Source organism: Engraulis encrasicolus, chromosome 5, assembly GCF_034702125.1.
Source record: "Engraulis encrasicolus isolate BLACKSEA-1 chromosome 5, IST_EnEncr_1.0, whole genome shotgun sequence".
Lineage (NCBI taxonomy): Eukaryota > Metazoa > Chordata > Actinopteri > Clupeiformes > Engraulidae > Engraulis > Engraulis encrasicolus.
Window position 1 is genome coordinate 5,945,628 of NC_085861.1, and position 27,489 is coordinate 5,973,116.

The following is a 27,489-nucleotide window of genomic DNA, read 5'->3' on the forward strand; positions in this document are numbered from 1 at the left end:
CACACACACACACACACACACACACACACACACACACACACACACACACAGAGTTTATATCAAATTAGCTCTATTTGTTCGATGGATAAAAGATCCCCCGTCTGCGGTGCCTAGCTGGCGCCTCATCTCATGCTAGCGCTCCATACAGCGCTAATTGAATCTCTTTGTTTCTCGCTCTTTCATTCAAACCGTTTGCCGCCTCCCTGCAGTGCCCCTCTTCCTCCTACTCCTCCTCTTCCCTCTCCTCCTCATCTCCCTTCTTTTTCCTCTTCTTTCTCCTTTTCCCTCGCTCCATCTCTCTCTTTCATTAGTTGAAGTGGCATGTGCTTGACAGTGTGGAGGTGTTGAGTGGGATGGGATGGCGTTTCTCTCACCCTGTAAGCTGGAGTGTGTGTGTGTGTGTGTGTGTGTGTGTGTGTGTGTGTGTGTGTGTGTGTGTGTGTGTGTGTGTGTGTGTGTGTGTGTGTGTGTGTGTGTGTGTGTGTGTGTGTGTGTGTGTGAGAGAAAGGGGGCACACACACACACACACACACACACACACACACACACACACACCAGTCCATCCATCTCGCCTTGTTCCATTACCTTTTCAGATCTCTACTTTCTGCCCTCGTTTTTGCCCTCTCTCATACATCTTTATTTCCATAATTATGTCTTTGTCTTATTCGCACACGCTCTGTCTATCTCTCTCCCTCCCCTCTTTTCTACCCTTACTGTATCTCTCTTATTTTTCACTCCCCCTCTCTTGAGCTATCTATTTCTCGATCTCTTTTTCACTCCTCCTCTCTCTTACACCCCTATCTTTATGTCTTCCTTCTACTCCATCACCAGTTTCACATCTTTCTTCACACGTTCCTAATTGCATGTTAATTCCAGTTTCCAGTCTTTCTTCTCATACAGTATGTGATGTCTTCGCATCCTCCCTCCTCATTCAGCCTTTTGTGTTATTTTGCTGTCTTGGCTTTTTCCCTTCCAGCAAATTCCTTCCATCGATTCCTCTGCGGTTGGTGGTATCAAATGGTGGATTGGTTGGTGGATGACCAAATAAATTGTTTTCTCATCATTCTTGCCTCTGGATCTCTCTCTCTCCCTCCCTCCCCCATCTCGTTTGTTCTTTGTATCGTGTGTGTACAACAGCGTCCAGATTCTTTACCTCACACCTTCACTACGGGGGACCAGTCTTATCTTATTGGCCCCTTATTCCTCCTCCTCCTCCTCTCCTACTCCCCCTCCTCCTCCTCCTCCACCTCCTCTTGTCCTCCTCTTTCCATCTCATTCCACTCCATCCATCTCTGTGTCATTTATTTATTTGTTTTTAACCTTCATTCTCTCATTCTTTCTTCTACCTCTGCCCTCAAATTCTCCACCCTCCCTTCAGCTGTTCTGTGTGGTGTGGTCCCATGTAGAGAGAGAGAGAGAAGGAAGGAAGGAAGGAGAACGCAAGAGCACACAAGATAGAGAGAGAGAGAGAGAAAGAGAGACAGAGAGAGATAGAGATAGAGAGAGAGAGAGATAGAAGGAGAGAGAGAGAGGGGAGAGAGAGAGAGAGAGAGAGAGAGAGAGAGAGAGAGAACACAAAACGCAGCAGAGAGAGAGAGAGAGAGAGGGGAGAGACAGAAAGAGGAGAAAGAAAGAGAGGAGGGAGACACCAGCACAGAGAGAGAGAGAGAACACAGCAGAGAGAGAGGCAGACCTTCTGATCTGTCCTGCCCACACACTGGCACTATTGTCTGGGTAGAGCAGGGCTGAGGGTGGGGGGTGGCACTGGAAGACGGGGAGTGATTGATTTTCAAAGGTGGTGGAGGAGGAGGAGGAGGAGGAGATGGAAGAGGAGGGGGAGGAGATGGAGATGGTGCTGGTGGTGAAGGTGAAGGAAGAGGAGGAGGTGAAGGTGGTGGAGGAGGTTTTGGACATGGAGGTGGTGGAGATGGTGGAGGAGGAGGAGGTGGAGGAGGAGGAGGAAGGGGGGAGAAGGAAAAGGAGTAGAAGGTGGTGGAGGTGGTGATGGTGGACGAGGAGGTGGTAATGGTGGTGGTGAGGTGGTGGAGGAGGTTTTGGACGTGGTGGTGGTAGAGGAGGTTTTGGACGTGGAGGATGTGGTGGAGGTGGTGAAGGTGGAGGAGGAGGTGAAGGTGGAGGAGGAGGTGGAGGTGGTGGAAGAGGGTCATGAGGGGGTTAAAGCGGCAGTGAGTGACTACGAGGGGAAATCCATCCTTCCCTCCTTTTCCCTTCCTCTCTCTCTCCCTCTCTCCGCATCTCTCTCTCTCTCTCCCTCCGCATCTCTCTATCCCTCCCTCCGCATCTCTCTCTCTCTCTCTCTCTCTCTCTCTCTCTCTCTCTCTCTCTCTCTCTGTGCACTCTTTTTCGTTTCATATCTGTTTTGATTGTTCTTTTTCCCTGTTTCTCTTCTGGCCTCTCTCTCTCTGCGTTCCCTCCATGCTGTGTCTCTAGACTCCTCGTTTCCCCTAAAAACATCAAACCATTCCAATCTTTGAAGATCCAATCCTCTGTGCATACCTACTATCACTCTCTCTCCCGATCTCTCTCTCTCTCCCTCTACCCCTCTCTCTTTCTGTCTCTCACTTACTCTATCTCTCTCTCTTTCTCTCCATTTTTCTCTCTCACACACTCGTTCCCCACCCCTCTCTTTCTCTCCATTTTTCTCTCTCACACACTCGTTCCCCACCCCTCTCTCTTACTCCCTTTCTCTCTCTTCTCCATGTCATTCTTTCATAGCAGCCCACCCCTCTCCCTCACACATTGATCCAGCACTTCCTTGTGGAGGGAGCCGGGGCTGCTTTGGTGGCTAAGAGTTGGACGATGACAAATTGCCTCTGCTTGCTGGCAGCAGTGGGTTCCCATATGTGCCGCAAATTCCCCCAGTGCAGTGCCGCCAGCCCAGCGGCCACACGTTGCCAGATACGAAGCCAAACTGCTCTAACGGTGCGTTGCCAGACATTAAAGCCTCCGCAATCCACCGTCCGGCATCACAGCGCTATGGTTATATACCTTTGGAGTAAGGGGAAAGCTCTGTGGCAACTGTTCAGCAGTTTTTTCAGTGGGCGTTCAGTCTGGGTTTTTTTTCCAAACAAAGCCCTCAACTACAGTATTGGTTCATCTGTTTGTTTGGAAGAGTGAACTAAAGAGGGTTCCACCCAGTCTGACTTGGCCTGCAGTTCTACTACAAGATGACAGAACGTCTTTGTAAGAACACGCAGCATACAGAGTAGTAGGCCCTACTCTATCTTAGATGGAAACAGTAACAGAAGAAGGTAATACGGTATGCTGTAATCTCTATAACAACAGGCTAAAGCTTAAAACAATACATAACGGCAAATTACCTGAAAACACACAAAAAAACAAGATGGTAAGATGTCTCCATGACAATAGTGTAAACAGATACGTACAACAGTGTACTGTATTACAGTATATATGCATGCTGTGTCCAGTGCATGGCAGCCATGTTTAGTGGGGTAATATGAGTGCACGGCAGTGTTTAGGTGCGGCCCGCTCTCCTGGGCCTCTCCTTTACAGCAGCTGTTACACACTACAGCTGCTCACCAGGACTGCACTGGGGCAAGAAAAAAGAGGGGGCTAGGCATTTTCAGCCAAGAGCGGCCTTCCAGGCTTTGAGAGAGAAAACGAAGCCCACAAAAAAAAACATTTTAGCCATCTAATATTAACTATTTTGACCACAGCCACAGACCAACAGTCCAAATAATTTATTTCAATCGATTATCGGAGAGGCCTGCTATAGCGACACTGTAGCAAAATGATCTCCTTGAGGGGAGGGCCAGGCCACAATCATGCACAGTCCAGCAGGCAAATGCCCTGTATGCCCTTTGGCCAACCCAACCCAGCCCATCCAGACTCATGCTTGTCTTCCCTGACCTCTTGTCAGTCCTTTAGTGAAGTACTAGGTACAGCCAGAGACGACAGGACACACTGAATAGCCACACGAGATTGGAATCTTTACCAGCATCGCACTTCACAGTATTAATATGATACATAATACATGATGCATGATACAGTGTGTGCTCTTTGGCAATGATGTACACAGTACAGTAAATGGCAAGTCTACTGTATCTAAGCGTTGTAGAGTTGAATGCTAAGCTAAAAAAGATGCCGCAGAAGGCATGCTTATGTTGTGGATGTATCTTGTTTGGCCGTGATGGTGTGTGTGTGTCTAGTGTGTGTGCATGTGTGTGCGTGAGCGTGCCTGTGTGCGCGCGTGTGTGTGCGCGCGCATGTATGTGTGTGTGTGTGTTTTGTTGCAAGCGGAGCAGAGCGTGTATAGTGTGTGTGTGAGTGTGAGTGTGTGTGTGTGTGTGTGTGTGTGTGTGTGTGTGTGTGTGTGTGTGTGTGTGTGCGTGCGTGTGTCTCCTGTACTGTACTCACTGGGACAGCTGAGTGCCTCCTTGGCGGTGATGCTCTTGTTGCACGCGGAGCAGAGCGTGGTGGCCGAGACGGTGAGGGAGGTGAAGAGGTGGCCATTGCTGTAGCGCGCCTCCCGCTCACGCGCCTCCTTCTCTCGCTCCTTCATGCGCTCCTTCTCTTTGTTCTGTAGTGGAGGAGAGAGAGAGAGAGAGAGATACATTCAACACTCATTTATTGAACCATCAGTGCGTCATCTTACAACAACCACATCAGCCTTCACTTACAATCCACTGTGAATGGTACCCCCACCACACACACACACACACCCCTCAATTAGACATGTAAAACCACTTCCCCAACCCCCCCCACCCCCATACAGCCTTAACAGACTCCATCTCCTCAATAAGTCTGCAATACGCATACTCAATAAATAGAGAGAGAGAGAGAGAGAGAGAGAGAGAGAGAGAGAGAGAGAGAGAGTGTGTGTGTGTGAGAGAGAGAGAGATAGAGAGAGAGAGAGAGGGACAAAGAGAGAGAGGGAGGAATGGAGAGAGAGAGAGAGGGAGGAATGGAGAGAGAGAGAGAGAGAGAGAGAGAGAGAGGGAGACAGAGAGAGAGGGAGACAGAGAGGGAGACAGAGACAAGAGAGAGAAAGAGAGAGAGTGAGAGAGAGATAGAGAGAGAGAGAGAGAGAAAAGAGAGAGATTTTTAACACCCATTTATTTAGAAACATTTCACTAATTAAAAGGGTACACTACTCTCCACAGAAAATCACACCTTGCAAGAAGGGAGGAGCCCTCTCCTTCAACACATCTATATTGGGAGCTAAACGTGAGAGAGAGAGAGAGAGAGAGAGAGAGATAGAGATAGAGAGAGAGAGAGAGAGAGAGAGAGAGAGAGAGAGAGAGACAGAGAGAGACAGAGAGGGAGAGTGAGAGCGAGAGCGAGAGCGAGAAATAGAGAGAGACAGACAGAGAGGGAGAGAGAGAGAGAGGGAGAGAGAGGTCAGAGGTGATGTCTCAGTCAGACTAAAGGGGTGACTTCCTACACGTCTTGAACTGCTCCACTTGGGTCAGCGCCAGGAAACGGTTCACTCCCAACTCAGACACACTGTTAAAACAATAGCATGACATCGCCAAGCGATTCAAATGACAACAGTGGAGGACGACAAAGGAATGGTGACACACAGGAACAAAACTGGACCTGGTGGTTGCTGCCGCAAATACTGTAATAACAGTATATTAAAATGATGGTGGTTGCGGCTGCAAATACAGTACTGTAATAACATTTGCTATTCTGTAAAAGGAAGTTATTGAGGGCCCTGACGTGGCTCTAATGGCTGGGCACCCGACTGCTACACCGGCAACCCGGGTTTGAGTCCGGCCTCGGGTAATTTGCCGAACCTTCCTCATCTCTTTCTCCCCACTCATTTCCTGTCCCTCTCTCGAAATCTTGTCATTACTAAAGGGAAAAAGCAACAAAAATGTCCTTTTTTTAAAAGTGAAGCTATTGGGGGATATAAAACAACACTAATTAGTAAACAAATGAAGAATGACACAAACACGGTAGCTAGTAATAGCTGTTGGCACTGTAATAATACTGTATTTCTTTAAATAAAAACAGTAATGGATAGAAAATGACACTTATTCATGTACAAATGAATAAAAAACTGTCAGGCTAATAATATTTGCTGTTAAAATGGAGGCTCTAAATACAGTAGAGGTGTTCTAGAATGTGCTGCAGGGCTCCGATGAATTCTTAGCAATACTAATGAGTTCTTCATGAGCGGTTACGGAGTGGCATACAGCCAGAGGTGTTTCTGAGATAGCGTTAATAAGACGCCACAAACCATACAACGGATGTATGGATATCAAGGGCAATCTTCTTTAAAAAGGGAGGGTTAAATTGGCTAATTACGGCAGCACGGGCATGGATCCAACTGTCAAGAGGGAAATAGGGAAATCGGCCATGTTTTTTTTCTCTCGTTTTTTTGTGTGCTTTTGGCAGGCTGTAGTCTTTTGTTGGGCGCACACCTGGTACTCCTCCTGCACATGCACACGCAGCCAAAAACACAGAGAGTACAGTACAGTGAGTACACATGCAATGGGGACACCATGGAAAACTACAGACAATACTGTACTCGTGCAATGGGATACAGTACACATGCAATGGGGACACCATGGAAAACTACAGACAATACTGTACTCGTGCAATGGGGTACAGTACACATGCAATGGGGACACCATGGAAAACTACAGACAATACTGTACTCGTGCAATGGGGTACAGAGTACAGTAGAAGGAGGTACGTAGGTCTGGACACTGCCAATAAGCTCAAAAAAAGAAACGTTATTATATAAAAAGCAACGTTTCAAGTGACCGAAATGTTGATTTTTAAATGATATTTGACTTATTAACAGTGTGCAGACCTACCTCCTTCAACTGTCTGACACTTTTGTCTGGCACCTGCAGAGAAGTGTTTTTGTATGTGCGCACACCACCCTACCCATAACTACAGAGTACAGTACACATGCAATGGGGACACCATGGAAAACTACAGAGAAAATCGCTCATACAAGTCATATGCTGCCTGCAACCATTGACATCGTGATAACAAGATGATAACACAAACAGACTGTGTGAATGACAGACTTAATGCTGAGTGACTATCATGCTCAACACAATCTAGAGAGAGGTGTGGCTAGCCTTATCTTGCTGCTCCAAGCTAGAGAGGATAGACGATAGTATGATGTTTCCTACTGTGCACTGTGCACTGTGCAGGCTTTTCTGCAGCGACCTCCCGCGAAGTCAAGTCTCCCTCATTTATTTCTGAATGGGACAGAGAGACTGGGAAATGACCCCAGCCGGACTCGAACCAGGGTCCCCGTGGGTGGGCATGCAAGCCCAAATGTAGGGGGCTTAGCGCGCTGTGCCACAGCGCCCCCCTCCCTCATTTATTTCACTAGCCGCTTCCTTCACGGCCTACAATATTGTAATGTGCGGACCAAGTGGGGAGCACAGACAGGGCAGCTGTAGCTTTGGCCGGGGGGCACAGGACAAAGTCGTCTGAATGCCCCCCCCTCTTCTCAATGGGGTCCCCCACCTCTCCATAGGACACCTGAAACCCCCACTCAATACATACAATGTAATGAGAACCCAATTCTGGGCCCCCTCCTCAAGTCAAGTCAAGTCAAGTAGGTTTTATTGTCAATTTCTTTACATGCACTGGTCATACAAAGAATTTGAAATTACATTTCTTGCTTTCCCATACAGACATAGACTAATCTAGGTAAGGACATAGACAGTATAGACATAGACAGTACTTATACATGGACTTAAGACAGTATGGACATAGACAGTGCTCATACAGACATTTAAAGTGCAAGACTGGACAACAGAAGACTTGTAGAGGACATACATTAAGAGGTATTGGTATATATAAGAGGTATCCTCTCCCTGGGCCTAGGACAGCTGACCTCTTTAACCCCCCCCCTGCCGTCGTCCCTGGGGACAGTAACTGTGTATGTGTGTTGGCTGCGCAGAAGGTGAAGGTGAGGTTTTGCATACGAATTCGCATGGGTCTCTGTCCGCTATCGTCTCCACATGCACAGGCTCCCACTGAGATATTATGGCACACGACTGCAGACGGCTTTTGCCTGAGTAGCAGACGTCAGGTGGCAATCATAACTGTACAGTAATTGGCAATTAATGTACAAGCTAAGAATATGCTTCTTAGATAATAATAGAAAAACAATAATCCATAAAATAGTGGCATTAACTGTGGCCGACCACCTTGACGTCTGATAATACAAAAACGTCATTGACCCACATACAGTACAATGTAATGACAGCCCAATTGTGGGCCCCCACTGTCCTTGGGCCAGGGACAACTGACCCTGTTAGTACGCTATTTTGGCTTCCCTGAATGGGGCCGTTCCAGTTAGCCAGACAGACCTTATCTCATCTGAAACGGCATTATACCGTATGATCAATTTGGAGAAGCACTGGGGGGCGGGATTGCAGACTTGAGGCACACACACACTCCTCAAATCCTTTTGAATCCTTTTGAATCCTGCTTCAAATCGCGGCAGTCATCGTATTTTAAGTGCTGCTTGGATTTGAAGTTGTGCTTTGTTCCACAAATCCACCTTTCCTCCCTCCAGGAACAATACTAAGACAGTCAAAAAAGATGAGGCACACACAAGGATTTCAAGTAAAAAGGTGTATTGTAGCCGAAAAATTACAAAAGAAGTCGTCGGAAAAAGCTGGAGCTACAGACGTTTCGGACCTGGTCCAGTATCAATGGCTTCAAATTTGACTGGCTTAGTATCGCTACTTTTGGTGAGCAGTCGCACCAAGCAACACACGGTTCCATGTTAAGGCGCAGACGCCAACCCTTTTGGTCTCTCTCTTTCCAGGAACAAAAGACGAACGAATAAAATGTTTTCTATTTCTCCTGAATGTGTGTCATTTGTCACAGCTATTTGGCTGCCAGAGAGAAAGAAAGAAAAAAAATCAGAACAGGCAAAATCTGCAGACGGCTGCAAAATACACCGAAGGCTGCAAAGGACCTACAGTATGACAACAACATGACACACACACACACACGCGCGCACTCGCACACACACGTGCACACACACACACACGCACACACACACACACACAGACAGACAGACAGACAAACACACACAACACACACACACAGCAAAGCACCTATATTATGACAACAAGGTAACATCACACACACACACACACACACAGAGCAAAGAACCCTACAGTTCAGTATGGCAACAAGGGGATCTCTCTCTCTCTCTCTCTCTGAGCTGGACTTGACTGACCTAAATCTTTGAACAAGGCTGGAAAAAAACTGCACGTCTGTCTGTGTGTGTCCCCCTTCCCCTTCCCCTCCCCCTCCCCCTCGCATCACCCCACGGGAGCTGCCTTTTAGAAAGACACAGAGCCACGATGTCACTCGCGACGAGAGCTGTCACTAACTAGAGGATGAAGTGTCCCCAGGGACAGGATTTCCAACTCCATAGGGAATACTTATAGTATTGTATATTACATTACATTGCATTTGGCAGACACTTTTTAACCAAAGCGACTTACAAACGAGGACATAATCACTAGGAGATACAAAGCCCCCCACCTCTGTGTGTGTGTGTGTGTGTGTGTGTGTGTGTGTGTGTGTGTGTGTGTGTGTGTGTGTGTGTGTGTGTGTGTGTGTGGTGTGTGTGTGTGTGTAGATTACATGTGTCTCTGTATGTATGTAGCGTGTGCGCGCGTTTCTTTCATTAAACCTGTCAACCAAACCACTCTTGGTGCTTTGTCTGAGTGCCACTTGTGGTGTGAGTCTGGTGTACTGTATCTACAGCACAACCACCAACCCCATGCCCACCCCAATTACTGGCCAACAACCCACACCACCATGACCATGACCCACTCCCCATCACAGACCACCCAATCAGCCCCCCACATGCACAAACATAGCCCACCACCACCACCATGACCATCCATCCCCATGCCCACCCTGCATCACTGACCAACCCAGAACAGCCCCTCCACTGACCAACAGCACCCTCTCCCCATCACTCCCAAACCCTAAAGACCCCCCCCCCCCCCACACACACACACACTGCTTATCCCTTGCTTTCCCCCACAACCACCAACCCTATGAAACCCACCATCACTGTCACACACACACACTGACCAACACCACCACCCTACGAATACTGTCTAACCTTCACCCCCCCACCATTACCACCCCTATTATGACTACCCCTTATCACTGCCCAACCCGACAGCACCCCCCCCCCCCCCCAACACACACACACTGGTCATCAGACTGACAGCACAAAACACTCACAGATAACAACATGACACCATCCTTCCCCTTGGATAGGATAACTGACCAACAACACCACCCTACGAATACTGTCTAACACCCCCCACCACCACCCCGTATCACTGCCCAACCCGACAGCCCCCCACTGGCCCCAATAGAGCAGAAGAGGCTAAGCTGCTCCATCCTTCCCCTGTGATAGGAGAACAAAGGCCTGCTGAGGAGGAGGATATCCTATAACAGGCCAGCGTGGAGATGAGACTGACAGCACAAAACACTCACAGATAACAACATGAGACCAGACCACCACCTCACAACATACAAGCACACACACACACGCACACACATGCACATAGAGTCAAATGCAGAGATACACATGCATATGTGCACACGCGCGCGCACACACACACACACACACACACACACACACACACACACACACACACACACACACACACACACACACACACACACACACACATCGTCAGACACACACAAACAAAATGCAGACAGACACTCTCCGACACACGCAGACATACACAGAGTTACTTGCATATATGCATTGCACACCCACACATGCACACACATAGTCAGACACGCAGACACAGACACAGACACAGACACAGACACACAGACACACACACACAGACACACAATAACAACAAAGCTGAGATAGACACTCTCACACTCACACACACACACACACACACACAAAGACTGTGTGTGGAGAGAGGGAGGGAGGTTGGCGATGTGGAGAGAAGGCGGCTGGTGATTTTGGTTGCCTTGGTACCCTGACAGCATCCGTCTGCAGCTGTGTAATTCATACAGCCCTCCTCTCATTCAGACACATTTAAATGGCCACACATGTGCACCTCCCACATCTAGACTAGGACACCCTCAATCTCTTCTCTCCATTTCTTAAACTACACCATAAAAACAGTGTTAATTGCAGTGTTAATTCAACACCTGGAGAGATTATTTATCATCATCTAAGGTGTATTTCATCATAATACTCTACTAAGTGTTAGTTTGAAGTATTTGCTTGTTTCACTTTTTCGTTCATTTTTTCTCTCTCTCTTTGTCCTTCTGATTGTCTCTGTGTACCTTGCTCCCTTTCTGTCATCACTGTTTCCTTATGATTCACCTACTTTACTTTATATGTCTTCTTCTTTTCTGTTTCCCCTTGCTCTGAATTTCTCCCCTACTCTCTCTTCTTATCATTGCAGAGATTTGTCTGTGTCCCTTCTCTATCATGTGTCTGTGTCCCCTCATTTGTCGGTGTCCCCTCTCTATCCGTCTCTCTCCTTTACTTTACTGTGACTTTATTACGCTTACCTCTTTTCTGTCTTCTCTCTCTCTCTCTCTCTCTCCCCTGTAGTAATTTTCTCTTAATTCTCTCTCTTTTCTGTCTGCCCTGGTCTTGGTCTATCTCTCTCTCTCTCTCTCTCTCTCTCTCTCTCTCTCTCTCTGTCTCTCTGTCTCTCTCTCTCTCTCTCTCTCTCTCTCTCTCTCTCCCCTGTAGTAATTGTCTCTTAATTCTCTCTCTTTCCTCTCTGCCCTGGTCTTGGTCTATCAGTCTGACTCCACTTATCTGTGTGCAGTGGATTATGGGGCTGGATTAGACTCATCTGATTTGGCCAATAAGTGGAGGAGTAGTTAGGGGAGAGCAGAGGCATGTGGAGCTCCTCAGTCCTGTGGTGGACGGCTTTGGCTCAGCCCCGGACAAAATCATCTGAAAGCCCCCCCCCCCATACCAAATACAGTATATACAATGTAATGAAATGTTTCTGAGGTCCAGGAGGGTGCTGGGCCCACAGAGAAATGCCCGCTAAGCCAGATGGCTAGTCCAGTCCTTGTGGTGGACAGCTTTGGCTCAGCCCCGGAAAAAATCATCCGAAAAGCCCCCCCATACCAAATACAGTACATCAGTGGTCTCCAACTATTTTTCTCCAAAGGTCTATTGATGTACAGCAAGTGAGGCTGTGGGCCTAACCAACGCCCCAACCCAATAAGAAACAAGTTACTTAGATGTCTGGACAAAGAACAGATTTTTCGCTTTTACATTTTCCCTTCTTGTCAATGTCTGTTATGATACTGTTAGCATAAGATCTAACACAGTCACTCTCAGTGAATGCTTTGGAGAGATATGACTCACTGAAGTTTTAGTGATCGAAAATCACAGACATTCATGTTTTCGTTCATTCTGACCTCATGGCGGGTCAAATGATTAGGGGCGTGTTCCTTTATTTGGAGACCTACGCAGTACTTTATTTGGAGACCTACGCAGTACATACAATGTAATGAGGGCCCGTTTCTGGGACTCCCCTCTCCCTGGGCCCGGGACAACTACCCTGTTTGTCCTCCCCCGGTCTGCGACCCTAGTGGTGCTCATGGATGAATAGAACCTATGTATGAGGTGCTCAGATAGGAAATGGGGCAGTGGGGCAGGACGCTGCTGCAGAGAGATTCGAGACTTGGTCATGAGAACAGGCAGTCATGGGTAAGCGGTTAGGGAGTCAAGTCTGGCTTGTTAACATGAAGGGTTGCCAGTTCAAATCCCAACATCGCCACGTGGATGGGGGAAGTGAATTACCTGAATCGCTCTGTCCGTATCTATGACTGAGGCACTCTGAGCATAGTACCATTTCCCCCACACTGCTCCCTTGACCTGGCTTCTTGCATGGATGAAGCATAAATGCAATTTTGTTGTGTGCTGTGTCACAACGGGACTTCCCCAGTGGGACGTTTAAATTGTAAACACATGGCCTGGGATCAAATGACATGATGGACCCGAGGAGCTATTGCATGTGCATTGAGCTTAAATACTGTTACTGTTTGGGTCACACTGAGTGTGTTTTAAACAAGGAAACCTGGCTTGCCATCTCCTGCCCCGTGGCACCAGCCTTCTTGTGTAGCCGTGGCCTAGTGGTTAGGGAGTTGGTCTTTCATTCTGGAGGTTGAAGGTTCGAATCCCACATGGCCTCGCCCTACACAGCCACCCGTGGCTGAAGTGGCCACGGCAAATTGAAGCAGTAACATTGCAGGTTCGAATCCTACACATGACCATCCTCACTACACCTCTATCCCTGGCTGAAATGCACTTGAGCAAGACACCTAACCCTACCCCACCTAATGCTCCAGGGACAGCAAACCAATACCCTGAAAAGTAATAACTGTAAGTCCCTTTGGATAAAGGCATCAGCTAAGTGTAATGTAATGTGATGTAGTAGAGAAACCACAAGAATAGACATGAGATAAGACTGCCCTATTCGTCATCTCTTGTCTTTGGCTCTGACAAGACTGTGACATTTTGGATGGCGCTCACAGGCTTTCAAGGCAAAAAAAAGAAAGAAAGAAAAAAACCTCAACCTGTCATTGACCTATTTATTAAACGTCTGGTCTATGGCTCTGTTTACATTGGAGGGACGGCTAATACAGTAAGTGACCTCACTGAGTATTCTGAGGCTAGTGCAACTTGTTATCTGACAGACGTATGTAGGTCTTAGTGTTTCATGAGATAAAAGTCAGTCTAATCAAACCTTGGCATTTCAATCTTAGGTCTGAGATCATTTATTCACATTTCAATAAAACGGTTAGCATAGCAACCACCAGACACCAAAACACTACACTAAACACACACACTGCACACAGCTGTAGAGTCAAACATTCAAGAAATCTACATGAAGATATTCCGGATGTGGGTGAAAGCGCTTGTTATCTCGAGTCCTCCTCTTTCCCACAAACCATAAACAGCCTGATAAAGATCTCTCAAGGCAAAGGCTATAAGGTAGCAAAGGAAGATATCACTCACATTCCTGTAAACACAATAACAACACAGGGTCAAAGTCTGACCTTAAAGTCACACCTAGAACTGTCACTAAAGTCATACAGCCAGTCTCTACTCCACTATCTCTACCCTGGGACCCAGATTTCATGGCCTACATACCTGACCACAACCACGCCACTCAGGGGCGATACCAGAAATGCTGGGCCCCATGAAAGATTCGAATTTTGGGCCCCTATCAGTGCTTGGGCCCTTAGAATCTGTACCACTTTTCCCCCCCTAGCGGCCCCCATGACGCCACTAATGGCCCTCTAACCAGGCGCACTAGGCAGATAAGACACTGTATGTGGATGGAGTGGAACTTCTTGTGTACATTGGAAATTAATTTTAGGGGGGGGGGTGGTGGGGACATGTCCATACCACTTTTGAGATAAACCTAGCTTGTCCCCATCACTTAATCACAAATATAATGCAAAAACAGCATATCCAGACAATTTGCCATTAGAATGTCCCCAGCACTTTTCGAGCCAAACCTACACCTTTGAGTGGAATTATATGACGTGGCTGTGGGGTCACACGGACCGATATGAATGTAACACACCAGACAGTTAGCTTGAACAGTAAAGTGTGCACGCATGCCAAACCGCCTCCTGAGTATTGTTTACCTATAATAGACTAAGACATAGTTATACAACAGAACTGGGGTCTACACATGGCACCAGGGCTGCTGACAGCTTTCACTGGGCCCAGGACGAAATCATCTGAAAGGGCCAGGGACACATTGCCTTGTAAGACCACCCGCTTCCCTGAGTGTCACTGTAGAAGCGGTAACAGGAAGGTAACCACGAAGTTCCTGTTATGTTTGTTAACAGACTACAAACATCGGCTGCCTCTGACTTCAATAGCAGATGTGAAAATGCTCTGTGTCCATGTCACCCAAACCCTGAACTACTGGTGTCTCCATTAAATCCTCATCAAAAAGGGGAAAATACTGTGAAGAGTTTATGGGTGCATGGGATTTTGTTTGTTGTTGGTAACAACCAAAACCGCTTCCACTACACTACAAACTTGTTTTTGGTTTGGAGTGGGAAAGCTCTGTAAAACGCTTTCTTCCACCAAATTGTTTAGTCTGCCCCGTGATATTTTGTCCTTTTTTTGTATTGTTTATATGCAGCAAAGGAAGTCCGCGGGAAAATAACTTCCTCCTTCGGCCTGGAGAGGCGGAGCCTGAAGTAACCGTGGCAACAGAGTAGAGCAGTGTGTGTGTAGTGTACTGTGTACATTGCAACACATCAAGTTACACAGGCGAGGAGAGGACAAGAGGACAAGATGACTAGTGTTGCTCAAATACAGCCATGCCTCATCAATTCCCTGAAGTGTCTAACTTTCTACGAACAATGTGTGTCGCAAGTCAGACACCACAGTTTTAAGCAGATATGTCAGAAGTAAAGAAAAAAAAGAAATAGAAAAAAAAGTTGTAAAAAAAACCCTGACAGTTTCCTTCCAACACATGTAACTTAACCGAGTAAGCAGTAGACCAGAGAAACTCGTCTCACTATCAATTGATTCTGTGCTGGTTGGAGCAAATTTGTGGTCTTTTATTTGTTCAGTAAAAGTCCATCTTCCTCCATAGGATACAGTGGAGTAAATGTTGTAACAGCGATGTAATATCATGTGCTAGTTTTTTACTTACACCATGAATTTACTTCTATTTTTCTTTTGGCACCACAGTTTTGAGTCCAACGGTCACCATTAAATGAACCCTCGCCTCCCCCCTCCACTGACATGATAGGTAGGCTAATTAACTGTGTCACTGATGGCTGACAGAGGGACAAGGTTGACTGACTTTAATTCTGGCTGAATGGGCTGCATTCACTACGGGTGTGTCTTGTTGTTCCTCAGAGAGTGTGCTTCAACACAGACATCTGTGAGTACACACACACACACACACACACACACACACACACACACACACACACACACACACACACACACACACACACACGCACACACACACATACACACACACACACACACACACACACACACACACACACACACAATACACGCACACACACACACACATGCACACACACACACAGGGTGGGTTCACATGCTGTTATTCAGTTAACTGACCTGGAATCGGTGGGGTCACTAAGCTAGATAGCATCATTCCACAATTAACCCATTTCTAGCGTCGTAAAAAAACAACACAACACACTCAGTGCATGGTGGTAACTGTGTCAGTATCACTACACACATCTCTGTAACCAGGCAATAAAAGCAAATGAATGTCAGCTGTTTCACTTCCTCCGAGGTTAACAATTCTTTGTGCACGTTATACTTAGAAAATAAACAATAAACAAGCCACTTGTAAATATATACAGGCAGTACTCAGAAATTGAATCATAACGAATTAGCTTCAGTTTCATAGACAATAATAGTAACAACTATTTGTTGACAATTTATTTATGCTGTGATGTAGTGATCTGTCCCTTGTCTACTGTATAGATTGTGGGGGGGAAATCAGCAGTTTTGACCACAATGCTACATAGGTTTGTTACAAGCCTGCACACTTCTGCTTGACATTTGCATTATTGGCATAGTAGCTGACCATACTGCATATATCATTAGCAAAAGCTTACTGCATATGCCATTAGTAAAAAACGGATTCAATCATTTTCAACTTCCGCCGAGTATACAGATAGCACACACACACAATTCTCAACACAACACAGCCAGGAAAACAAGAAACTTCAATTCTTCTCTTCTCACTTGATGAAAATATTGTCAGCATCCTTACTGCAGCACAGGTGGGCCCGTCTACAGGCATTTTCACTCTTTGCTGAAAACACTTAGTAATTACATCATAGCAACACTAAAATGACATTACGGAGAGTCGAAGCCTCTTACTGCAGATGCGGGCGCCAGCGGGCCTATTATCTATTTGCTGAAAATCCTCAACTACACCATAACAACATTGCTATGACAGTACCAAGAGCCTAAAGTGACAGATTAAGACATAGCCATTACAATTTTGATGACAGTGAGGTTATAACATCGGCTCTGCTCTAAGGGTTGAAATAACAGACTAGAAGTTAGTAGTTTTGCTGACAAAAAGTAACGGAGGCTCTGTGGAGAGGGGGTTAAGCACCATGGCTAAATCACGGCAGAAGAGGATGCGACCCCAAAACCCTGCTGAGGGAGCAAAGCTGAGGCCCTCGTTAACACCTCAGGGTTGATTACTACGGGCTGCCCTGCCACTAAGCTCACCAGAAGGGGTGACAGGGGGGAGAGGGGAGGTTGAGCACGCAGTCTTCTCTTGTCTTGTCTCTTGGGGGGTGGGTTAAGGATGGATGATATTAGTCTACAGGGATTTAAGGGTCTGTCTGAGGGTCACCAAGTCTGTTGTTGTTGTCCGTCCTAACCAACAACCCTACCCCCACCCCTACATCCACCTCTCTCTCTTTCTTTCTCTCTCTCTCTCTCTCTTTCTTTCTCTCTCTCTCTCTCTCTCTCTCTCTCTCTACCGATATTTTGCTCACCCACTTTTTAACTGACTGATTATTTTTGGTTTTGTTTGGACTAGGTGCTCTCTGTGATTAAAAATAAAGCACCTTTGAAAATTCAAAAAGAAAAATTCTCTCTCTCTCTCTCTCTACCAAGACATTGTTATCTGCACTGTGTGTGTGATGACACCCAAGTGTTCACCTGACTACTGTAATCTCCTTGAGTTGTCAAGCTGCTTTCCGGGATTCCTCGTAAACACACTTGACTCACGTGCAGCCAGTCACCGAGGAGCAGCACTAGGGCTTAAAGCCCACTACTGTAGTGACTGACTGTAGTGACTGACTGTAGTGCTGGGTTCACTTTTATAGTTCATTATAAATCTAACCATTTTAAATCAACAGTCTGCAAAATCCATTCTATAAAAAGAATGCGTTCTATAACAATGCAAGATTCTAAAGTTCCAAATTTTATTGAATGGCGCCCAGAATTCTATAGAACTTTTACTGCCTGAACAGTAGTGACAGCCTGTAGTGCTGCTGGGTTCACTTTTCTACTACATCTACACCATTTTAAATCAGCAGTCTGCAATTATCGCATAATACAAAAAAAAATACATGATGATAATCAATATAATAATTACATGTAATTAAAAGTGTAACTACATCCATTTGAGAGTGCACCGGTCTCAAGAGGAGCACTAAGGCTTAAAACCCACTACTGTAGTGACTAACTGTAGTGCAGGGTTCACTTTTTAAAATGATGATAATGAATTGCAAATAATTAACAGCAATTAAAAGTGTAACTACATCCATTTGGCAGTGCAGTTCCAGTCAAAATCTTGTAATTTCCAGTTTTTGTGTTTGGGGGAGATTAGACAAAACTAAAAACTGCGGACGTAAACAGACAGAATCTTTTGTTTAGGCTGGACTGTATTTGTTTGCTCTGTTTGGGTCTGATACCGGTTGGACGAGATTTGACAGGAAGCATGATGATGCGTGATGTCATGTGAAGTCATCAGCAGTGACGACCGCGAGAACAGAGACCTGCCTTAGTAATTACCTGCCAAGGGCCCAAGAGAGAGAGAGAGAGAGAGAGAGAGAGAGACAGCGAGAAGAAGAGGTAGAAGTGTTGAAAAGATCAAAAGAAAGAAGACAAAAAAACTAAACAAAGAGGTTTCAGGCTTGGAAGAGATAACGCCTCTGATTATCTTCTAGGTCAGTCTTTGTCGAGGGAAGGAGACATGACAGACACAGAGAGAGAGAGAGAGAGAGAGAGAGAGAGAGAGAGAGATATGGGGAGAGCAAGGAGATAGAAAGAGATAGATAGATAAGAAAGAGAAAGAAAGGGAGGCAGATAGAGAAAAGAAATCCACAGGAGGAAGGGTGGAGGGGGCAGCGGGCAGATGGAGAAAACAATAACCACAAAAAGAGGAAACCCCAGAGAGAGAGAATATGGAGAAGAGACAAAGGAGAGGAGAGAGAGAGAGGCAGAGAGTGAGAGGGAGAGCGAGAGAGGGAGAGAGGGAGAGAGAGAGAGAGAGAGAGAGAGAGAGAGAGAGAGAGAGAGAGAGAGACTGACAGGGAGAGGGAGAGGGGGGAGAGAAGAGAGGAGAGAGAGATGGAGAAGAGTCAAAAGAGAGGAGGGAGAGAGACAGAGGGTGAGAGAGATGGACAGAGACAGAGAGAGAGAGGGGAGAGAGAGAGGGGCGGGAGAGGGGAGAGGAGAGAAGAGAGGGGTCAAAGAAAGGGAGGCAAGAGACAACGAGTGAAAGGGAGGATACCTGACAAGTGAAAGAGGAGCCGAGAGAGAGAGAGAGGAGAGGAGACAACCCAACCTGCCTTTCAGTGGGGCCAGAGAGAACAAAGGGCCAGGAGAGGCAGCACGAAAACAGGAAGACCATGGAGAGGGAGAGGGGGAGAGAGAGAGAGGGGGAGAGGGAGAAGGAGAGAGGGAGAGGGAGAGAGAGAGAGAGAGAGAGAGAGGGAGAGAGAGAGAAGGAGAGGGAGAAAGGGAACGAACTAGGGAAGGGCTGCCGGGAGGCGAAGAAAATCAGCAGACTATGCCCTCTACGTACGATATGTTCTGTGAGGCACACCGCCTTCCCCTGCAAGCACTCTGCTCTCTCACTAACCTGGTGGGCCAAAACACACAGCCCTTAGCTCTGGTTATGTACTTAGTGACTTGAGTACCGTTTTCAAGGGGCATTGCATACATACAGTATTTGGTCCATGGTGTGGTAGTGACTATGTTCAGAGACGACCAAGATGGCTGCAGAGTGAGGTAAATAGATAGAAGATAGATAGAAGTAAATAGATAGGTAGAATAACTTTAAAGGGGTATGCCACTATTTTGGGGCTTATTACAGTTAAAATCGTTGGCTGGGGTTTATAAAGGTGGTAAAGTGTCTTATTTTTCATGTTAAGCGTTGTCTTGCTTTAAGACAAGTTAAAAGAGGGAATATGTCGCTAAGCTAGTGAAAGTCAATGTATCCGTGTAGCAATGTAGCATGCTACATGGATACATTGACTTTCACTAGCTTAGCGACATATTCCCTCTTTTAACTTGTCTTAAAGCAAGACAACGCTTAACATGAAAAATAAGACACTTTACCACCTTTATAAACCCTGCCCAACGATTTTAACTGTTATAAGCCCCAAAATAGTGGCATACCCCTTTAATATGATGTTACTGTACATAATGTATTGTTCAAAAGCGATCAATATTTGATTCTACATGCACAATATGCTTTCCCTTATTCTTGTTTCAGGCCAGCAGACCGCCATGACCACAGACAGAAATTGGCAGCAAGTGGTTTGTTTCACTGCCCTGCTAAAATATGTGTCAATTTATGCCACTGAGCTTCCTATGGTGTGAAGCGCGTGTGGAAATGGTCCATTCATGTCCATGTGTGTACTGTATGTTTGTCTCACTGTATGCGCGTGAGCGTGTATGTTTGTGTACGTGTGGGTGGTTGTGTGATTGTATGTCTTGCAGTAGGAATGAAAAACGTGTGTGTGTGTGTGTGAGTGAGTGTGTGTGTGTGCATAAATATGTGTGTGTGTGTATTGTGCACTGCCTGCGCCCCCGTCAATAGTGTTTGTGTGCTCATGTGTGTATTTATGCGTATGCCCGCCCACACGTGTGTGTGTGAAGACGTGGGCCGTGCGCTGGCAGTCTGAGACAGATGGAGACGTGGGGGCGGGGCCACATGAAGTTCAGTGACCTTTGACCTGCGGTGGCGGAGGCTTCCCCAAGCAGACGGAGCCGTCGGCACTCAGCGCTTGCTGACGACGCGCCACTTGTGAACCCTCCCACGAATACGAGAACAGACAAGACAGCATGCCGAGGAGAGAATCCCCCTCTCCCACACAAACACAAACAACACACACGCACACGCACACACACATACACACACAGGCACACACAGACACACACAAGCGGCACACACACACTACAGACTCTCAGACAGGCTATTATTCAGAATTTCACAGTAACGCTACAATCAGAATCTGGCTATGAATATTGAGCTAACAAAATACAAACTATTAAAAGCACTGCATTATATTTATTTCCGCAATTATTTTACTTTTACATTTTACAGCGGATGGCATTTGTTGCAGTGCAGCGGTGGTTTGAATCTCACAATTAAGAGAATACAGCTAATCTGTTGTCTTGTAAACAAATCGGACAAGTCATTCTGAAATGTATCGAGATATTGTCTCTTCCTGTCACTCAGATGCATGCACACTGCATGCAAACCTTGTTTGGTATTTTAGAGGAAGCACATATTTGGGGATCTCACAGCAAAAAAATACTGTGAAGAAAAGCAGAAATAAACTTGACGTCATTATGGGCAAACTGAGGTGGCGGTCCTCTCCAAAAATATGCAGCAATATAAAAGAAGTTCAGTGTGAGAGTGGAGGACTAGGCCTACCAACTCAAACACAAACGCTTCCAGCACACAGACCCTTTCCTGTCATGTGTATGTGTGTTTGCGTGTGCCATGGGCATGCTTGTGTGAATGTGTGTACAGTAGTATGTGTATGGGTGCGTGTGCATTTTTGTGTCCGTGTGTCTAAATCCAATGAATAAACATAGAAACAAACAGAGCGGGGTTTAACCATTCCCAGAACCTCCTGATTAAAAGAGAAAACTGAATGTTCGTGACATGACGACGCTACATCCGCCTTTACCAGACTTTCAAAAACTGTATTACCCGCAAAACCGTGAAGTTTCCAAACGATCAATCCAGAACCTCCTCAGTAAAATGCCGACCCTCCCGGCTTCCTCAGAGGCCCAGAGTATGGTACGCTACGTCAGCACTTGGGCTAGCTTTAAAGTGATACTGCCCCATTTTTTGAAATAAGCTTATTTTACACCTCCTAGTATAATTTTACACCTCCCCTTGAGTTAAATAATAGGCTTTTACCATTCTCCTATACTTTCAAGCGTTTCCTGGGTATGGCAGTGCAAATTTTACCTCCAAGCTAACAGTTAACATTGAGTCCTATGAGACCAGTTAGCCGCCAGCTGGTCTCATAGGACTCAATGTTAACTGCTAGCATGGACAGGAGAAAGGTAAAACTATTATTTAACTCAAGGGGAGGCTTATTTCCAAAAATGGGACAGTATCACTTTAAGAGGAGATCGAAGCTAAGGGATTGTTTCGCTGACTTGACACAGGTTTTAGCTTGGACACCAACATCCTCAATCTCATCCCTCAAAAGGTTACACACACTGGACTTGATCCTCTTGACCAAATCAGTGGCTGGCTGGCTACCCCTCCAACAGAACCTTATCGAGCACAGTAGCCTTTAAGAGGGCTGTCTCACTCTGCAAGTGCAAGACAGCAAGACAGACAAGTGGTTTGTGTTGCTAATTTCACGCTAAACTGAACAGATGTAACCACCACAGCGCTAATAGGAGTGGCGCTAACAGTAGCGAGAGGAGTTACAGCAACCGATGATGTCATTTCCTCCTTTGAGACCAGAGTAAGAATGCAATCATGTACCACTTCTTGAATGCAATCATGTACAATTTCTAGAATGCAGTCATGTAGGTCTGCCCCTTCCAGAAAGCTGTCATCTGGGCCTATCACTTCTAGAATGCTGTCATGTGGGCCTATTCCTTCTAGAATGCTGTCATGTGGGCCTATTCCTTCTAGAATGCTGTCATGTGGGCCTATTCCTTCTAGAATGCTGTCATGTGGGCCTATTCCTTCTAGAATGCTGTCATGTGAAAGCCCTTTGGGAAACTCTTACTCCCATTGTCATTGTGACACAGCACTCCACAGCACACAAGTGAACACTGCACACTGCACACAACGAAATTGCATTTTATGCCTCACCCGTGCAAGGGGGCAGCCCTCAGTGGCGCCCCATGGGGAGCAGTGCGGTGGGACGGTACCATACTCAGGGTACCTCAGTCATGGAGGAGGATGGGGGAGAGCACTGGTTGATTACTCCCCCCACCAACCTGGCGGGTCGGGAGTCGAACCGGCAACCACTGGGATGCAAGTCTGAAGCCCTAACCGCTTACCCATGACTGCCATGTGGGCCTATTCCTTCTAGAATGCTGTCATGTGGGCCTATTCCTTCTAGAATGCTGTCATGTGGGCCTAGCCTACCCCTGCTGTTCTGAGTAACAGTTAATGTCCTCACCAGACCTATGGGGCCAGGCAGCCGAGGGACGAGGGAACGAGGCCTGTGAAAGACATTACTGTCTGCAGGGGAGATATGGCTGTGACAGAACTCCCCTCCCCCAACCATGCTCTGTCTATACCACGGTCTCTCTCTCTCTCTCTCTCTCTCTCTCGCATAGACACACACACACAGTTTAATTTGATAATAAGGTGGTGACATAGCGCACGAGACATGCTGGAAGGCGGTCGTCATGTGACAGCAGATAGTCCTGCTTTATTAAACTGCTCCACACGCTCCATAAACTGTCAACAGCTACGTATAGCAGACAGCAGCAGCAGCCACAGCCGTCGCATGTGTTTCCACTGTGTGACTGTACTGTATTCCACGCTAAGCATCATCTCATAGAGACTGTACACAGTAAAATATGCAGTGTTAATTCAACATTAAGAGAGTGGATTTAACATCTTATAGAGTGAAGTTAATCCCAGAGAACTCTCTAAGTGTTGAATTGGACACTGAATTGTATTACTGTGTATACTGCATAACCCTATGGAAGGTGCAAATCATGTGACCATGATTGATTCAATTCATCAATGTCACCTTGTGCAATATCCGTTTGACCTTCCTTTCCTTTCCTTTCCTTTCCTTTCCTTTCCTTTCCTCCGGCCCGATCCTGCCGTCCCTCTCCCGCCATCTTGCCTATTCATCTATTCAGCTGTTGTGGTCCCTCTGTGTCGTCCATCACTGATAACGCCTCTCAAAGACAGGGTTGCCAGATGAGACCGATGATTTCCAGCCCAAAAAATGCTCAAAACCCGCCTGGAAGCACTAAATTCAGCCCAATTTGAACTAACTCCAAAAAAATAAACCTGCAGAAAAACAGTTGCCCTTTTTAGCCGTTTTTTACCCGCAGACTGTCATCCTAAGCAGCCCGATTGGGCGGGAAACTGCCCAATCTGGCAACGCTACTCAAAGGCCTTTAATGGTGTGGCTGTTTGCACAGGTGCACCGAGGGGGCTAACTAGCACTAGAGCAGCTAGCTCTGCCAAGTGCAGCTAGCTCTGCCCCCAATACCCCCTCAACAAATCAGCAGGGAACCTTTACTGGAAGAGGATTTTACTGTCTGTGTGTGTGTGTGTGTGTGTGTGTGTGTGTGTGTGTGTGTGTGTGTGTGTGTGTGTGTGTGTGTGTGTGTGTGTGTGTGTGTGTGCGTGTGTGGAATTACATGTGTAGCCCTTTGTGCTCGTCTGTCTCTGTGTGTGTGTGTGTATGCTTGCATGTCTACCTGTCTGTTTGTGTCTACCTGTCTGTTTGTGTCTACCTGTGTGTGTGTGTGTGTGTGTGTGTGTGTGTGTGTGTGTGTGTGTGTGTGTGTGTGTGTGTGTGTGTGTGTGTGTGTGTGTGTGTGTGCCCGGATGACCTCCTGTGTCTGGCTTTGCGGCGTGCTGTGTGGGATTAGTCCGGCCAGTCTCCTCAGCCCGTCAGTCAGCCCCTTTCATCCGCTCCAGGAGGGGGGCCCACCTGACAGACCCCCCCCTGTCTGCAGCCATCCCAGCTCACACACACAAACACACACGCACACAAACACACTCGTACGCTCTCTCTCTCTCACACTGACACACACACACAAACACACTCGTACGCTCTCTCTCACACACACAAACGTAACCATATAGAAACAAACACATGTAACCATATACAGTATATACAAACACACAGACACTCTACTGTCTGCACCGTCCTGTCTCTCACTCTCTCCCTCTCTCTCTCACACACACACACACACACACACACACACACACACACACACACACACACACACACACACACACACACACACACACACACAGACACACACACACACACACACACACACACACACACACCTTTCTCTTGGCTTTGTTACACGGCTCTCCAGTTACATTACCAAAGGGGCTCACTGGGGAGGTTTTATTGTTTAGCGAACACGAGAGAGAAAGAGACGAGACGAAGAGAGAGGGATAGAGAAAGAGAAACGCTAAGAGAGAGAAAGAGGCGAGATGAAGGGAGAGGGACAGACAGAGAGAGAAACGCTAAGAGAGAGACGAAGGGAGATAGAGACAGACAGAGACAGACATAGGGAGAGAGAGAGAGAGAGAGAGATAGATAGAGAGAGAGAGAGAGAGACAGAGAGAGAGAGAGAGAGAGAGGAGACTAAGGGAGAGAGAGAGAGAGAGAGGAGACTAAGGGAGAGAGAGAGAGAGGAGACTAAGGGAGAGAGAGAGAGAGGAGACTAAGGGAGAGAAAGAGAGAGAGGAGACTAAGAGAGAGAGAGAGAGAGAGAGAGGGAGATAGAGAGAGAGGAGACTAAGGGAGAGAGAGAGAGAGAGAGAGAGAGAGAGAGAGAGAGAGAGGAGACTAAGGGAGAGAGAGAGAGAGGAGACTAAGGGAGAGAGAGAGAGAGAGAGAGAGAGAGGAGACTAAGGGAGAGAGAGAGAGAGAGAGAGAGAGAGAGAGAGAGAGAGAGAGAGAGAGAGAGAGAGAGAGGGGTGTTATATGCACTGCTACAGTAAGCGTGAGGTAATAAAGGGCACTGATGACAGAGGTCAGCTGGAAACAGAAGGAACTGAGGGGTTGTGTGAGAGATTCGTGAAACACAGAAAGAGGAAGAGAGATGGAGGAGAGTGAAAAAGAGATGGAGGCAGATGGAGAGAGTGAGAGAGACAGAGACAGGCAGAGAGAGAGAGATGAGTGTTATATACCAAACTTCAGGTGACACAGACACTGACGACAGAGATCAGATGGCAACAGAGGAATTGTGCGAGAGATTGGTGAAACATAGAAAGAGAGATGTAGGCAGAGGGACAGCGGGAGAGACAGAGAGAGAGATGAGTGTTATAAGTTTCAGGTGACACAGACACTGACGACAGAGATCAGATGGCAACAGAGAGGGAACAGACAGCTTGTGTAAGAGATGGTTGACTGCTGTGTGATTGCTGAAATTCCATGGAACTGAACTGAGGCAAAAGTCACTGTCTGGCACCTCACATTGCCTAAACAGTGTTTCCCCCAGAGTTTTTGTCAGTCAAAGGTGGGGCGATAAAAGTGTTTTTTTTTGCTAAGCACCTTTAAAAATTACATTCACAACATGAAATCTTTATCTTTTCTGAGGTCTTATGAAGGTGGTATGTGTTTCTTGTCAAGGTGGCCGCCTTAGCAATTACTGTAAGTGCTGGGTGAAACCCTGCTAAGTTAGATATAGACAGTAAAAATTAATGGCAGTTAAAAAAAAAGACTGTTGCACACTTGCAGATTTTTTTGGGGAAAATAGGTCTATATCATTTCTTTCTGAAAACTGTGAATGCCACATTTTTAACCCCTTAAGACACATCATTATAAATGAGCTGTTACCAGAATGGCAATGACCAAGTCGCAATGTATTACTAAAGGCCCCTTGCACTGTCATAGTAGTGTAGTACTATAGTAGTTAACTTTCAATGTCTATTACAGCGTGCCACAGGAGGTACGGCGTGCATTAAGGGGCTACAGACTTAAAGACATTGTTCTAACTAATGTAGAACAGCATCGTACAGCCTATTAGGTCACCGTGGAGAGAACTGGAGAACTGGCATGTGTCTGTGGCAATAACACAACTCACTATTGTGCCAACTCCAAACCAATGGAGAGAGAGAGAGAGAGAGAGAGAGAGAGAGAGATAGAGGGAGAGAGAGAGAGAGAGAGAGAGAGAGAGAGAGAGAGAGAGACAGAGAGACACAGAGAGAGAGAGAGAGACAGAGAAAGAAAGAAAGAGAGAGCGAGACAAAGAAAGAAAGAGAGAGAGAGAGAGAGAGAGAGAGAGAGAGAGAGAGAGAGAGAGAGAGAGGCAGACAGACAGACAGAGCAATAAGACTGCAGGGCTAAATGTGGTCATTTGGCTATTCCTCACCAGCTCTGTCTATGAACACACAAAGCCTGAGCAGTGCTGCCATCTGTTAGCGTTTTGCTAATGTTATTACACAGCTATAGCATGTGACGTCACCGTGGGTAACGCCATGTTGTTCTGTGTTCCCCTTCTAACTGAAGAGACGACCTACTACAAGACAGCTGGGGGGCAGTTGTGCACCCCCTCTCTCACACACACACCCTCACCACACACACACACACACACACACACACACACACACACACACACACACACACACACCCTCCTCCCTCCCCTTGGAGTTCTGGTCGGGGTTATATGTGACACAGCATTTGTTTGTAAAAGGTCGAAGGTCAAGAAGGCAGGCAGGCCATCACAGCACTCTACATAGCTAGCCTGGCCTGTTGCGCGGGGATGAAACGCCTGTTGCCCTA

General features: G+C 46.7%; 1 protein-coding gene and 1 long non-coding RNA gene across 2 annotated transcripts in view; one reads left to right on the top strand and one right to left on the bottom strand.

Moving 5' to 3' along the window:
* LOC134448888 (uncharacterized) overlaps positions 1-27,489 on the top strand; it is a 405,753-nt gene that overhangs the window by 118,443 nt on the left and 259,821 nt on the right. The window lies entirely within an intron of this gene.
* LOC134448875 (rho guanine nucleotide exchange factor 2-like) overlaps positions 1-27,489 on the bottom strand; it is a 138,940-nt gene that overhangs the window by 56,532 nt on the left and 54,919 nt on the right. The window contains exon 7 of the mRNA XM_063198550.1: positions 4,399-4,561. Coding sequence (XP_063054620.1) covers positions 4,399-4,561 — 163 coding nt within the window. The remainder of the gene's footprint in view (positions 1-4,398; positions 4,562-27,489) is intronic.